The sequence below is a fragment of the Nycticebus coucang genome, chromosome 18, assembly GCF_027406575.1.
Source record: "Nycticebus coucang isolate mNycCou1 chromosome 18, mNycCou1.pri, whole genome shotgun sequence".
NCBI classification, from domain to species: Eukaryota; Metazoa; Chordata; class Mammalia; order Primates; family Lorisidae; genus Nycticebus; species Nycticebus coucang.
Window position 1 is genome coordinate 5,959,148 of NC_069797.1, and position 14,776 is coordinate 5,973,923.

A 14,776-nucleotide genomic window follows, 5' to 3' on the forward strand; every position below is an offset into this window, starting at 1 on the left:
GCCCTGGGAGCGGTATGTGGGTGTGAGACAGCAGCACGTGCTGGGCAGCTCTGGGTCCTGCCCCTCAGTCCTCAGAGAGCTGACTAAAACTCAGCTCTGGCCCTGTGAGCCCAGAATTAGACCCACCAGGCATTGATTTCATGAGTTTTCCCTAGGGGGGAAAAGAAGACTTCAAGAAATTTCTTGTCGGCTCAGCACCCGTAGCTCAGTGATTAGGGCAATAGCCACATACACTGGGGCTGGCGGATTTGAACCCAGCCTGGGCCTCCTAAACAACAATGACAACAGCAGCAACAACATCAACAATAAAAATAACCGGGCATTGTGGTGGGTGCCTGTAGTCCCAGTTACTTGGGAGGCTAAGGCAAGAGAATCACTTAAACCCAAGAGCTGAAAGTCTACTGAGGGCAACATAGTGAGACGCTGTCTCAAAAATAAATAAAGAAAGAAAAGAAAAGAAATTCCCTGTCACCCTCTGCCAGGAACTGTCACCAGCCCACCTGGGTATGGCCTGTTTCACACTCAGCCAGGCTCATCCCACTTCCTGCTCCCATCCCTGCAGGCATCCCATAATAAAGCAGTGTGCACATTTTCAGGGAAGTGACAGGAGTTCTAGGAGGGACCTAGGAGATCTCTGGGAAATTGGTGCCCATAAGGAGGGTGACATCAGAGAGCCTCTGGTAGACTGGCTGGAAGTTAGAAGTTCTCCAAGGGATGCACCTCTGCAGACAAGTCACCCACAGAGCAAAAAAAAAAGGCAGGAAGCTTCTGGAAGGTAACCATTTCCTAAGCCCTGCTTTTCAAACAAAATTATTCCCCAATTCAGTTCTGGAGCTGGAATTTAGACAAAGCTTACCTCTAGGACTCTTTCGGCAGTATCCGATGTTAGAATTTCCACTTTAATACTCCTTTCATTGGGCAGAAATACATCCAGAGATGCTTTCTTGATAGTGATGTTAAATGTGTTCTGTAAGCAAAGGAAAGCAAAGTCAAGTTCCAACCATCCTTCAGAGCTGCTCACGCCCCACAAGTGGACAACCAGCTGCATCCCTCTCCAGGCACCCGAAGTACACAGACCCAGGCACAGACAGGGAAGAGGGGAGACCTAGGTACAGACAGAGTGGGGTGAGGAGGGGCCAAGGCAAATCAGTAACATGAAGCTTGAATTATTTCCAGAATATTCATTATGGAGCAAAAGTTTTTGATAAAATCATCCACATACTTAACAATTTCAGAATTAACTCTCCCATTTTCGAATATTTCTAAGAATCCCTAAAAGTTTACATCTTAGATTCTTTCTTTTTTTTTTTTTTTATTAAATCATAGCTGTGTACATTGATATAATCCTGGGGCATCATTCACTAGCTTCACAGGCCGTTTACCAAGTTTCACATATACCCTTGTAAGATGCATCCTTAGATTCTTTCTGACACTAAACATCCAAGACTTTTCCTCATGGCTCCTAATTCTCCAATTCTTGGGCATCAAATGGGTGTCCAACAATTCAATTTAATTCTGACATGATTTACCCCAAGTTAGCATCTGATTCCACAAGTTGAAGGACTCAGTTCCACAAAGCCAACCCCCTTCAGATGCCAGCTACAAAGGGGTGTCTGGGTTACCCACACTTCCAGCCAACTGACCACAAATGCAAGGATTCCCATGACCTCTTCTCAGGTTTGATAATTTGCTAGAATGACTCAGAACTCAGGGAAATGGTTTACTTACTGGCTTATTACAGCAAATGCAACTCAGGAACAGTCAAATGGAAGAAATGCTCAGGGCAAAGGGGCGTGGAGTGCCCACGTGTTCACTAGCCGGGGCTCTCCAAACTGCACCACTTAGGGGGTTTTGTGGAGGTTCCATTATGGGGGCATGGCTGATTACAGCACTGGCTTTGTGATGGAACTCGATCTCCAGCCCTTCTCCCTTCCAAGGTCGAGACTGAGGATGAGACTAAAAGTTCCAACCCTCTCATTGTGTTCAGTGGACCAGTTTCTATCCTGAAGCTGACTAGGAGCCTCCAGCCAAAAATCAACTCAGTACAAACTCTGGAAAGTTGAAAGGCACTTATATAACTAAGAAAAGATATTCCTATCACTAAGGAAATTCCCAGGTTTTTGGAGTTCTAAACCAGGGACTGGGGACAAAGATCAAGTGTGTTTTTTTTATCACACCGCACCACGACATGCAGTAGTGTATGATTTTATTACAGAAAAACTCTAACCTCACAACCTATGTGGCCAACATGGGGAAACAAGTGCCCATCCAACAAGTGAGTGCCCAGCTGAGGGCCCAACTTCCCAGCTCCACACAGCCCTGAAGGACAGGTGCTAGAAACAGTGACAAATCTGGAGACCTGCACACTTCTCAGGATGAAATCCTCTGGAATGTTGACAGGCTAGAGACATTGTAAGGCCATCAGAATCCAGAGAAGCCTGGGGCTGAGGTGGAGCTCCAGTTACCCCAGGGAGAGGCACCCCAGAGGAGGTGTGGCCTAGAGAGGCCAAAGGCTGCCCAGAAGGGGCCTCATGGGGCGTCTGTGGCTTCTGGGGATAGACGGTTCTCAGCATCTCCCTAGCAGAATCCTCTCAGTTCATAGACTGGCTTATCTCTGATTGAGGTCACAGCTTTCTCATCCCACGTTCCTGGAGAAGATTAAACTCTGATGCCCCAAGACTTCCATTGCATACCAAGAATTAACTTCTCTCCTAGGCTTTGGATGGTGCTAGTCAGGTGACATCCTCGAGAGAAGAGGGAGAGGAGTGAAATCATTCTCTGTGTTACGAGACTGCTGTAGAAGCCAGAATACCAGTAACACGGTGGGGAGGGAGGGAGTCTCTTTTCACTGACTAGAATATTTGCATCTGGCCCAAGTCACCTACTTTTGGGTGTCAAGTGGGGGGAGGAAAATCCAAATGACCAATCAGCTGATTGTTTGGGGATCACAAAGTTGGAGTTCAGGCAAGCTGATTAGGTGAGAGCCTTTCCCCTCATCAGACAATGCCACCCCTTCCCTCAGACCTGGCCACCCACATATGCAGCAGATTAGGCCTTGGGCTTTGTAGGGTCCCCAGGGGCTCCAGCAACTCAGTCACCTTGCCCAAGCACCTCAAAAGGGTGATTACATTACTGACAGGCCTTTCTCCGCCCCAACCTTGTTATCACAGGGCAAGCTTTGCCTTTAAATTTTAATTCCTCCCACATAAGTTTTTGTGATTCTAAATCTAACTACTTTAGAAGAGAAATCTGTTGTTTTCCAAAATCAAACCGTTCATTGAAAACAGCATCATATTATATGCACATGTCTGGGCAGCGTGTATACCTGACGTGTCATTTATGAATATAATCCCTATGTATTTACTATACACAAATATACTGCTAGATCATGACATCGATCAGCGTGCCCATGCTAACTCTTCACATACAGCAGTTCACTTAAATGAACTCTCCTAACTCGAGGAGGCACTTAATCCTATTTTTTCAGATGAAGTAAACATTCGCAAAGGTTAAATAAGTTGCCTGTGGACATGCCGCTAGTTGGTGGCAGAGGCAAAATTCAAGGCTGGCTTCACATGACTCTAGAGCAGGCGTCCTCAAACTTTTTAAAAAGGGGGCCAGTTCATTGTCCCTTAGATGGCTGGAGGGCCAGACTATAGTTAAAAAAAAAAAACAAGGGCGGCGCCTGTGGCTCAGTGAGTAGGGCGCCGGCCCCATGTGCCAAGGGTGGCGGGTTCAAACCCAGCCCCGGCCAAACTGCAACAGAAAAATAGCCGGGCGTTGTGGCGGGCGCCTGTAGTCCCAGCCGCTCGGGAGGCTGAGGCAAGAGAATCGCGTAAGCCCAAGAGTTAGAGGTTGCTGTGAGCCGTGTGACGCCACGGCACTCTACCCAAGGGCGGTACAGTGAGACTCTGTCTCTACAAAAAAAAAAAAAAAAAAAAACTATGAACAAATTCCTATGCACACTGCACATATCTTCTTTTGAAGTAAAAAACAAAACGGGAACAAATACAGTCCACACCGCTTCATGTGGCCCGCGGGCCACAGTTTGAGGATGCCTGCTCTAGGGTCTGGGTTCTGAACAGAGTGAGCATATTTCCCAGGTGGCCCAGAAAGGCTTTGGTATGAGCCTGTCACTCACTCTTCTCACTATCAAAATATACCATTTGGGGTACATTATAGGGCTGCCCTACAGCTAAGCCTCCATGGCTATGCTGCTGCCTGTGCGTTTGCTGCTTACAGATGGCCAAGTGTATAACTTTCAAGCAGTCCAGTGACGTCTCGCTGTCAGCATGGACTATCAGCAAACAGGGGCTACCTGCCAGGTTTTCGCTATATGCCCCCAGTGCAGGGACAGCCCCCTTCCTAGAAGCCCTTGAGAATGACCCAGAGCCCTTCGACAGAACTCAGGGTCGCTGGACTCCCCCTGCACAGCACAGGCCCTGAGCGCCCCATACAACCCTGGGCCACGCTTTCTTCACATCTCTCACTTCAACTCTGAGCTTCCCAGGAAGGGGTAGGGTGGTTAAAAGATTTCCCTAGTTTTCCTGCAAACACAGTAACGGACTGAGGGCAAACCACAGCAGGGCCCCCAAGACCCTGTATGTAGCTGAGACACAGCTGGTCAGAGAGAAGCCTGACCCCCAGAGCCACTGTTCAGATAGTCCCTCTTCAGATACATTGTTTCCTAGGCCTTGGGTCTTTAAAGGTTTTGTGTCACCTCAGGGGAAAAACTCAAAATGATTTGGAAAGAATGGCATTGCTCGATTAATAAGATTCTAAAGGAGAGTGTTATTTCTTTCTTTTCTTTTGACTCACTATGTCGCCCTCAGTAGGTAGAGTGCCGTAGCATCACAGCTCACAGCAACCTCAAACTCTTGGGTTTAAGCAATTCTCTTGCCTCAGTCTCCCAAGTAGCTGGGACTACAGGTGCCTGCCACAATGCCTGGCTATTTTTTGGTTGCAGTTGTCATTGTTGTTTAGCAGGCCCGGGCCAGACTCGAATGCACCACCTTCAATGTATGTGGCTGGCACTCTACTCACTGAGCTATGGGTGCTGAGCCAGGAGAGCATCATTTTAATGCAATTCCCAACTCAAACCATACAGCAGCCCATGAAATATCTACATTATGATAACCGTTAAAATGATATAAATGTTAAATTCTTCTATAAAAGAAAAGTGAGGAAGCAGAATCAGATTGGCTGAGTGGGTGAGATTACAGATGGCCCTGAAATTGGAGACTCTAGGATTTGATTAAAGAGGCAACAGGGAGCCATGGTGGTTCTAGAGCAGGGAAATGGAAGGATAGAGAGAAAGTTGCAGGAAGATTTGTTCAGCAGTGTCATGAAAACAGACCAGAAGAGAGACTGAAGGAGGGGGAGACCCCTGAGAAGTTGGCAGGGCCATCCCTATACCAGGTACTGAGGGACTGGGCTGGAAACACACAACCCCCAGGGCAGACTGCCTGGACTCTGAGCCTAGCTCTGTCACTCACTGAGAGTGGCCTCATGTGAACGGGTTACCTCCCCTCTCTCTACCTCAGTCCTTCAGCTCTAACCTAAGGATGGTGACAGTGCCTACCCCTTTGGGCTGAGGTGAGGATTCAAGGAGATAGTGTATATGGGACTTAGAGCAGCACTCATCACAAACATTCACAAAAACGATAGCTTTAGTGTTTTGTTGTCATTAGCAGTAGGAACAAGGAGGAAATTGTATACATTCAATTTCACTTAGTAGGGTGGTGCCTGTGGCTCAAGGAGTAGGGTGCTGGCCCCATATATCAGAGGTGGCAGGTTCAAACCCAGCCCTGGTCAAAAAACTGCAAAAAAAAGAAAAAAAGAAAAAAAAAAAACAATTTCACTTAGTGGTAAAAACTAGGAAAGAAAGGAGTCAAGAAAATATTCGGGTGTTTTCAACCCTCACATCCGGTCTAGTTCTGAGTCCTGCACACTTCACACCCTAAACATTCTTGAGTTCAGCTGCATCTCTCCACCTCCCACCAGCACCTTAGACCTGACGGGTCATCTCCTCTGCCCTGCACTCCCACCCAACCTCCTATGGGTCTCCCCGCTTCACTCTGGCCCCTGTTGAGCACTCCCCACACAGCAGCCTGAGAAGGATTTTTAAAAGCACAAACCTAAAAATGTCCCTCTCTTGCTTAAAACTCTCTGATGTCCTCACACTGTTCACAGGACACCCAACTCTTTGCCATTGGTCAGGGCGAGGCAAATTGGTGGGTCTCTGCCCCTCGCTTTCCTCCCTAGCACATCCTGCAGCTTGCCTCACCCAGTGGAATTCTCCCTCCCCGAGAGAGCAGGAGAAGGAAGGTGGGGTACATGCCCTCTGTTAGGCAGCTAGTCCTGAGGCAAAGGCCATTTTTACCATGGCAGGGAGAGCAGCTCTGTGAGAACGAAGTCATCAGACAGGGAAGCAGGCCTTGGGGCAGGGGTGGGAAGAGGGAGCCAGTCAGACTTCTGAGACCTTTTAGTCAAGTGAGTAAATCTCCCTCTTGTGATTTTTGTCCTTTACAATTGAAAAAGGCCTGACCTGCTCGGCACAGTGGTTAGGGTGCTGGCCACATACACCGAGGCTGGCAGGTTTGAACCTGGCCCAGGACTGCTAAACAACAATGACAACTGCAACAACAACAACAACAACAACAACAACAACAAAATAGCTGGGCGTTGTGGTGGGCACCTGTAGTTCTACTTGGGAGGCTGAGGCAAGAGAATCGCTTAAGCACAAGAGTTCGAGGTTGCTGTGAGCTGTGACACCATGGCACTCTACTGATGGCAACATAGTGAGACCCTATCTCAAAAGAAAAGAGAGAGAGAGAGAAAATCCTGACTCATAATGGAAGCAGTGGAGCTCACCTTATCCACTCTAAATGTCTATTTATTGAATGCTCATGGCTTTTTTATACTTCATTTGTTTAAAGCCAAGTGGGATGGCTGTTTAGATGATAAGCATCTTCAGACTAGCGTTATGTGTTGATTTTATTTTGAACAGTACTCTGCACCAATAGACATTTAATAATCTTGGTGCCATATTTCTCAAAATTATCAAGTGAGAAGATAAAAAGAACCAGCATAGTGACATCTAAAACAGAGCATTAAAAATGGATCATTGAGGCTGGGCGTGGTGGCTCACACCTGTAATCCTAGCACCCTGGGAGGCCGAGGCAGGTGGATTGCCTGAGCTTAGGAGTTGGAGACCAGCCTGAGCAGGAATGAGACTCTGTCTCTAAAAATAGCCGGGTGCTGTGGTGAGCACTGGTAGTCTCACCTACTTCAGAGGCTGAGATAAGAGGATCACTTGAGCCAAAGAGTTTGAGGTTGCTGTGAGCTGTGACGCCACAACACTCAACACCAGGGTAACTGAGTGAGACTCTGTCTCAAAAAACAACAAATGGATCGTTGATATACAGTCTCTCTCTCTAGCTCATCACTGCATACTTATTTTACAGATACTTCAGAGGTCTCCAATGATCTGTTTTGACATCGCAACACTGGTTTTGGTTGAGGTAACCTCCTTTCTGTGAAAAATCTCCATAAGAGAGGCAAAAGGTTAAAGACCACTAACCCATCACCATTGCTGAGGATGAAACAAATGGTCCTCACTTTCCTTCCTCCTTCTCTCTAGAGTACGTGCTACATGTTGCCTTGCCCAGTGGAATTCTGACTCACATTCTATTGCAACCTTCTCTGCTTTCCCCAAGATTCCACCATGACTACTACCTCCCTCATTCCCACCCTTTAACCTCACCTCCTACAAGTCACAGAGAAAGCATCAAGTGGGAGCTTACTCTCCTTCCGCTCATCATCTAAGCTTGGACCATGCTTCCAGCCTAGTACAATTTTTCTCTTTGCCTTACATTGAATTTAAGAGGTGCCCTTTCTCTGCTGCATCACAGATCAAGTCCAAACCTCCTTCCTCAAGGACTTGGACCATTGATTAATTGATTACCAAGGTCTCTCCTGCCCACCATCAGGCAAACAGACTCCAATCTCCCTGAGCCTAAACAACCAAGACAGAGACTCTGGATGTACCATCTCTAAGGAAAAGAATCTGACCTGACTATGGAGAAAATTCTGTTTTCAGCATTGCTGTAGGTACAGAAAGAGTTAGTAATATGTTTTAGGAAGACTGAATTTTTTTTTCCTAAGTGATACAGTTTTAACTTGAGGAAAACAATAGATGTTCAAGGTAACCACAGACATTATTTATCTGTGCAGTAAAAAATATTTCCATATTATATAATAATTATATAGTAACCAAGGATTTAATTTTTAAAAATTGTGACATCCACAAAGTTAGGGAGAAGGGAGACATAGAAGAGGTGAAATAAGAAAGTTGAAATCAGGCGGCGCCTGTGGCTCAGTGAGCGGGGCACCAGCGCCATATACCGAGGGTGGCGGGTTCAAACCCAGCCCCGGCCAAAGTGCAACAACAACAACAAAAAAAAATAGCTGGGCCTTGTGGCGGGTGCCTGTAGTCCCAGCTACTCGGGAGGCTGAGGCAGGAGAATCGCCTAAGCCCAGGAGTTGGAGGTTGCTGTGAGCTGTGTGACGCCACGGCACTCTACCGAGGGCCATAAAGTGAAACTCTGTCTCTACAAAAAAAAAAAAAAAAGAAAGAAAGAAACTTGAAATCATTATTCCCTTTAACAGTCAGTGGGCAGTGTTTCAAAATTGAGGAGTAATGGCCAGATGCTATGTCATAGCCCTGCAGACGCAGCTACTTCAGAGGCTGAAGCAGGAGGATAGCTTGAACCCAGGAGTTTAGTCTAGCCTGGGTGGCATAGCAAGACCCTGTCTCCAGAAAAAAAATAAAAGAAGGAAAGAAAAGCATATGTAATTAACCTCCATATTTTTAGATGCCTGAAGAAAAAGCTAAAAGATTGCAAAGTCCTTGCTTTGAGAGATCTGAGGACTATTATAATTCCTTTTTGCACTTTTTACTTCTAAAATCCTGCATTTTTCTTTGATTAAAAAAATTTGTAGAATAATAACACAAAGAGGAGAAATGTTAGCATCAAAAGATGTTTATGTGATGAGATAAAAGCAAGTGCAAAATAGATGAAACATTGGTTTGGAGTGGTAACCAAAGAAGAATTTGGCTCTATTTGTGATATTTGAATTTTATTAGAATGTTTAATGTATTACTTATATAATTAATAAAATGTAAAATTAATAGGAAAACACAATTAGGCTGGGCATTGTGGCTTACACCTGTAATCCTGGCACTTTGGGAAGCCAAGGTAGAGGGATGGTTTGAGCCTAGGAGTTCAAGGCTGCAGTGAGCTATGATCATGCTTCTGTACTCCGGCCTAGGCAACAGAGTAAGACCCTGTCTCTAAAAAAAAAAAAAAGCAAAAACCAAACCTCAAATCAAAAATACCAATTAGAGGGAAAAAGTTCAACTTAGTGGAGTTGGGCTATATAAAAAAAAAAAGTTAAATAAACTGCCATCTAGTTTTATGGTGGTACCAGGGAGAAAATCAAAATCCACTCTAGAATACTGAGAAAACTGCCTTCATTCTTAAGAGACCTCAAAATCTTACAATCATATGGGCGTCTTTAACATATTTTAAAAACATGTGCTCCTTTCAAATTGAATTTAACAACCGGAGAAATCTTGGTATTTCTCAGGAAGATAATCGTGCTTTGTTGATATTCTGCTCTGAGGTGGAGGATGCCTGATGGCCAAGATGCTTATACCTATAGCTATAAAACCTAAGGTTTATGCCCAAGAAAATCCACTTGTGTGCTCAACAACCCCTAAACTTCCATCACATGAAGTGATCGGCCTTAATCATTTCTCTATAAAGAAAAAGCGAGGTACTTTTAACAGGAAATTGGGGTATTGAGCCAGGTATCATGGCTCACACCTGTAATCCCAGTACTCTGCATGGCCAAGGCAGATGGATTGCTTGATCTCAGGAGTTCCAGACGAGCCTGAGCAAAAGCAAGACCCCATCTGTACTAAAAACTTGCTGGGGGCGGCGCCTATGGCTCAGTCGGTAAGGCGCCGGCCCCATATGCCGAGGGTGGCGGGTTCAAACCCGGCCCCGGCCAAACTGCAACCAAAAAACAGCCGGGCGTTGTGGCGGGCGCCTGTAGTCCCAGCTACTTGGGAGGCTGAGGCAAGAGAATCGCTTAAGCCCAGGAGTTGGAGGTTGCTGTGAGCTGTGTGAGGCCACGGCACTCTACTGAGGGCCATAAAGTGAGACTCTGTCTCTACAAAAATAAATAAATAAATAAATAAAAACTTGCTGGGTGTTGTGGTGGGCACCTATAGTCCAAGCTACTTGGGAGGCTGAGGCAAGAGGACCTCTTGAGCCCAAGACTTTGATGTTGCTGTGAGCTGTGATGCTGCAGCACTTTACCAAGGGTGACAAAGTGAGAATCTGTCTCAAAAAAAAAAAATAAAACAGTAGAGGAAAATAAAATATTATCACTACCTACATTTTATAGAACACAAAACCAAGAGAGAGACAGAGGAAATAGGGGGGAAAGTCACTTCCCAGAACCCCAAACATAGACATAGCTAGACAAAACTTCCTAAGTAAATAAATTGCCCCCAACTTCCCAGGTACACAAAAGCCACTCCAAATGGCTTCTTAGTCTTTTTCCCAAACGTGTTGCTTCATGTGGGGCCCTAGAATATTGTAGTTAAGAAGCAGGAAGATAAAAAAGTCTTTAGTCTAGACTTTGATTTTCCCTTTTCAAATCTCTTTATCTCTAAAGTGACCAAAGAGCAAAACTCTAGAGCAGAGTAAGTCAGGGGGGTCCTTGATACACAAACAAGAGGGATTGACGTAACACCATGGTGGGTGGGCTACCAACACTCTGGAAATCACTCCCACCATCCATGCAGTGGGGAGCTGAGTCCAAGCTCCTGGGGTTAGACCCCAGCTCCTCTGCTTCTTTGCTGTGTGTCCTTGGACAAGTTGCTTAACCCCCAAAAGGTATACTAATAGCACATCCCTCAAGTTGTGAGGAATAAATGTGATATTGTGCCTCAAACGCTGGGTCTTACACAGACTACCAGCCCCTTCTTGGGCCAAAACCCTCTTCTTATTGGATGTACGTTGGCTTTGGCTGTCTTCAATAAAGGCTTTCCTTAGGAGCCTCCTGGAAGGTCACATGGAGTCATGCCTTTAATACAGTGTGCCCTTTCCCAGGAGCAGGAAGATGCTCTAGGACTCGCTGGAGAGCCAGGCCTGGGGCAGGGGAACCATTTGGAAACTGTGAGCCCCTGCACTTAGCCACCATAGTGAAAACAGCCAGGTGGGGAAACTGCCCAATCTCTGCTCCTGGGGCTCCCTTCATGGTCTGGCTCATCCCAGCCTCCCAACAGCCCTGCTGGAGCAGTCAGGCTACAAGTCAAGCCAGCCACGTCTCTACTCCTGGGGCTCCCTTCATGGTCTGGCTGATCCCAGCCTCCCGACAACCCTGCTGGAGCAGTCAGGCTGCAAGTCAAGCCAGCCACGTCTCTGCCACATCTTCTGTGTCATCTAACTGCCAGGAAATCACTCTGGCCCTGGAGAGGGGTGGTAAAGAGTCTGATGGCAATGGGAGCAGACACTCACCCCCAATAAAAAGTGGCTCCTGCTTCCCTTTCACCAATATCAGTCCAGCATCGCCCAAACTAATCCATTCCTGGTATTTGGCCCAAGTCTGTGTGAGGCCCGGAGTTTCAGATATTATGTTTAATTTTCCCCAAATGGGGGTGGGGGGAACCAGCTAGAGTATATGATCTTGCCTACCCGCCCACCCTTTCAAACACCAGACCAGGGCGCCCTCCCCACTGCATCTCCCAGTCACACACTCATCCTGTGACACTGCCTCCCAGCCCTCTTTCCACCGAGTCACACACCAAAATGACAATATTTGCACCACACACTGGGGTAAGTGGGCATGATGCCACTGGAGGAGGCGGGGCCCACTAATGCCACAGCACAGATGAGGGGATGGAAATCTCTGCACAACCCCAACCCTCTCCTGGAACGAGGTCCTGCACCTCAGTATTCGGTCCTGCATCACAGTACACAGCCCCACAGCATGGCATTCGGGACGTTTATTGATGTGCCCCAGCAACACAGCAAACTCTGCAGGCGGACTGGGTGTCGGCTCACAGTAGCTGTTTGATATGTAGTTTTTGAGTGTACAGACAGTTAAGTGGGATCAAGCAGGACCAGGCACAATGAACACAGGATCATCTTCCTGACTGAACCTTAATGTCCTTTTCAAAATCATAATATCAATGTCCTTTATAAACATCTTTAGGAGCAAAGTTACCATTGTCCTGCTCTCCTAGTAGAAGCAAACAAAAAACATTTGGAAGGAAAACCATCTTTGAAGAAACAGTCCTGAACCTGAACCTGAACCTCTGGGATTTCAGAGGGACTGCCAAGCACAGTGGCCAGTGAGGCAGGAGGTGGAGGGCTCAAGGTGCCTTGGGGCCCAAGCTACACATGAGCTGCCTCAAAGTGGTCAACTGCAGGGCTCCACAGTTCTGGGAGCACAACTCTGGGCCCATCTGACACCATCTGGTGGCAAGGGATGCTGAAGAGATGTGTAGACACTCCATTTTTGCAAAAAGCAACTTCTTAGCATGGCTGGGAAGAGAAAAAGGGACTGGGGTTAAGAACCATAATGGCAAACTCGTATGTATGAACATTGTGCCAGATACGCTAAATGCTTTAAGGATATTGCTTAACTTAATCCTCAAAGCAACCCCAAGAGACAGGAGTACTTCTCTCCATTTTATAGGTGGGGAAACTGAGGAAGAAAGAGGCTAAGTAAATGGCAGTAAGTCATAGTAATCAAAAGTGGGGAAGCCAAAACTGGAATCCAGGTCCTACCTCTCTGGAACCTGAACTCTTAACCACTAGGCCAGTTCAAGGGCTTCTGATCTTTGTAAACAGAAGACTCTAGAAGATGAGATCATGACTCCACGTGCTGCAGCTCATGGCTTTACCACAAGACTAATGCACTGCTTGTGCCTTAGGGGACAGTGTTCATGAGAAAGTACTCTTTCTCACTAGAAAGAAAGGAATAGGAAACAAGACCCAGAAACACAAAAGACAGATTCAACTGACTCATTGTTAAATGAGATATGACTGTGTGTGTGTGTGTATGTATGTTTGACATACAAAAAAATGTATAGAAGAGAATATAGAGGCATCTGGCTCTGAGGAGAGCATCAGACGCTGGTGTTGGAGTAAAGGTCGTCATGTTTCAGCAGCGCTTGAGCATCTGCAGCGGCCAGTAGTTTTCGCCCTTGTGGTCCAAACTGGAAACAATGCAAGTGTTTGTCAAACAGTGAACAAATTAGTAACATGTGATATATACACATGGTGTAATACTATCCAGTAATTAAAAGGAACAGACTACTAATAAATGCTGCAATGTGGATGAACTTTAACAACATTATGCTATGTGAAGGCTTTGTGTCATTCAAGGATGTGACTGTGGACTTCACTCAGGAGGAGTGGCAGTGGCTGAACTCTGCTCAAAGAAACCTATACAGGGATGTGATGCTGGAGAACTATAGCAACCTTGTTTCAGTGGGGTATTAGTCCCTGAAGTCAAATCTGATGTTGAAGCAAGGAGAACCATGGATGGAGGAGAGAGGAATCTTAAGTTGGCCCTATCCAGGCAGCTACAAGATTGTATTAGGATGAAGCATTGCGGGGGAGGGGGGGCAGAGACAAGATGGCTGACTGAAGCCAGCATTCCACAGAGGCTTCCGTCCAGAAGGAGCATTAAAGGACAGAAATTTAGCAAGTAACCTGGTGGATTAGAGCTGCACCAAGAGAGAAGGTTGAAGAACGCACATCAACACTGCTGAGGTAAGCTGCAACCCCAAGGATACAAACAAAAGGTACAATATCCATCACCAAGCAGACGGGAGTACCCTCCCCCATGAGAATGGCTCAGAGTGCCCCACAGACAAATGAGCAGAGTTCAAAGGTCCTCCCACTCCACTCCATGGGAGAGACCCTCTAAAAACTGGACCTACCTGCCCTACTAGGGTGCCATGGCATTCTCCTGCCAGGCATAAAAATGTATAAAACTATATATATTCTCTACCTGCAACTCTGAGCTCCCAGCACTCCCCTCCACTCTCACTCTGAGGTCTGGAGGCCTGTCCCCCAGGAGTCCAGATTCTTGGGTGATTTCTCTAGGCGTGTGGACAGGGCCTGAACTGCAGCTGGTCAGTGCTGGCTCTGGGGCAAGGGAGTGAGGAGAGGACGCGAACCACACTGAAGCAGTGGTGCCCCAAGGCACAGAGCAGCAGCCGTCTTTTAACAACAATAGGCCTCACTCCTGGCTATTCTGAAGCCACACCCTCTGTCTCCCTGGGCAACCAGAGGAGGCCGGGCATCTACTCAGGTTTCAACCACCACAGAACAGATCTGGGATGGAAACAAAGGCCTCGTGAATAAAGGATTTGCCTGAGGCAGTACTGGCCTGCCGGAAAGTTCCCAGGGCAGGGCTGACCCAGAGGACCACTTTACTGAGCCTAAGATGCACCTGGCCCTCAGGGGATCGTCAGCCTATAGACAAAGGAAGACAGGCAGCTAGAACTGATAGGTAACCAAATACGAACCTGCAAGAGCAAAGACAGGGCCTGAGGTGCAGGCTCTGGGAGCTCAAAACAGCTTCTCTTCTGCAGGGGGATTTAGCAGGGACAGAAACATATTCCCGCAAAGTTGTTCTGTTCTATTCTGTTAGTAACATCAATCAGGGGTGGGGCTGCAACTGA

General features: G+C 46.8%; 1 protein-coding gene across 1 annotated transcript in view; it reads right to left on the minus strand.

The window, feature by feature from the left end:
• Positions 1-14,776, minus strand: part of LOC128570630 (sorting nexin-31-like) — a 76,736-nt gene that overhangs the window by 37,646 nt on the left and 24,314 nt on the right. Inside the window, exon 5 of the mRNA XM_053569996.1 lies at positions 857-967. Within this exon, the coding sequence (XP_053425971.1) occupies positions 857-967 (111 nt within the window). The remainder of the gene's footprint in view (positions 1-856; positions 968-14,776) is intronic.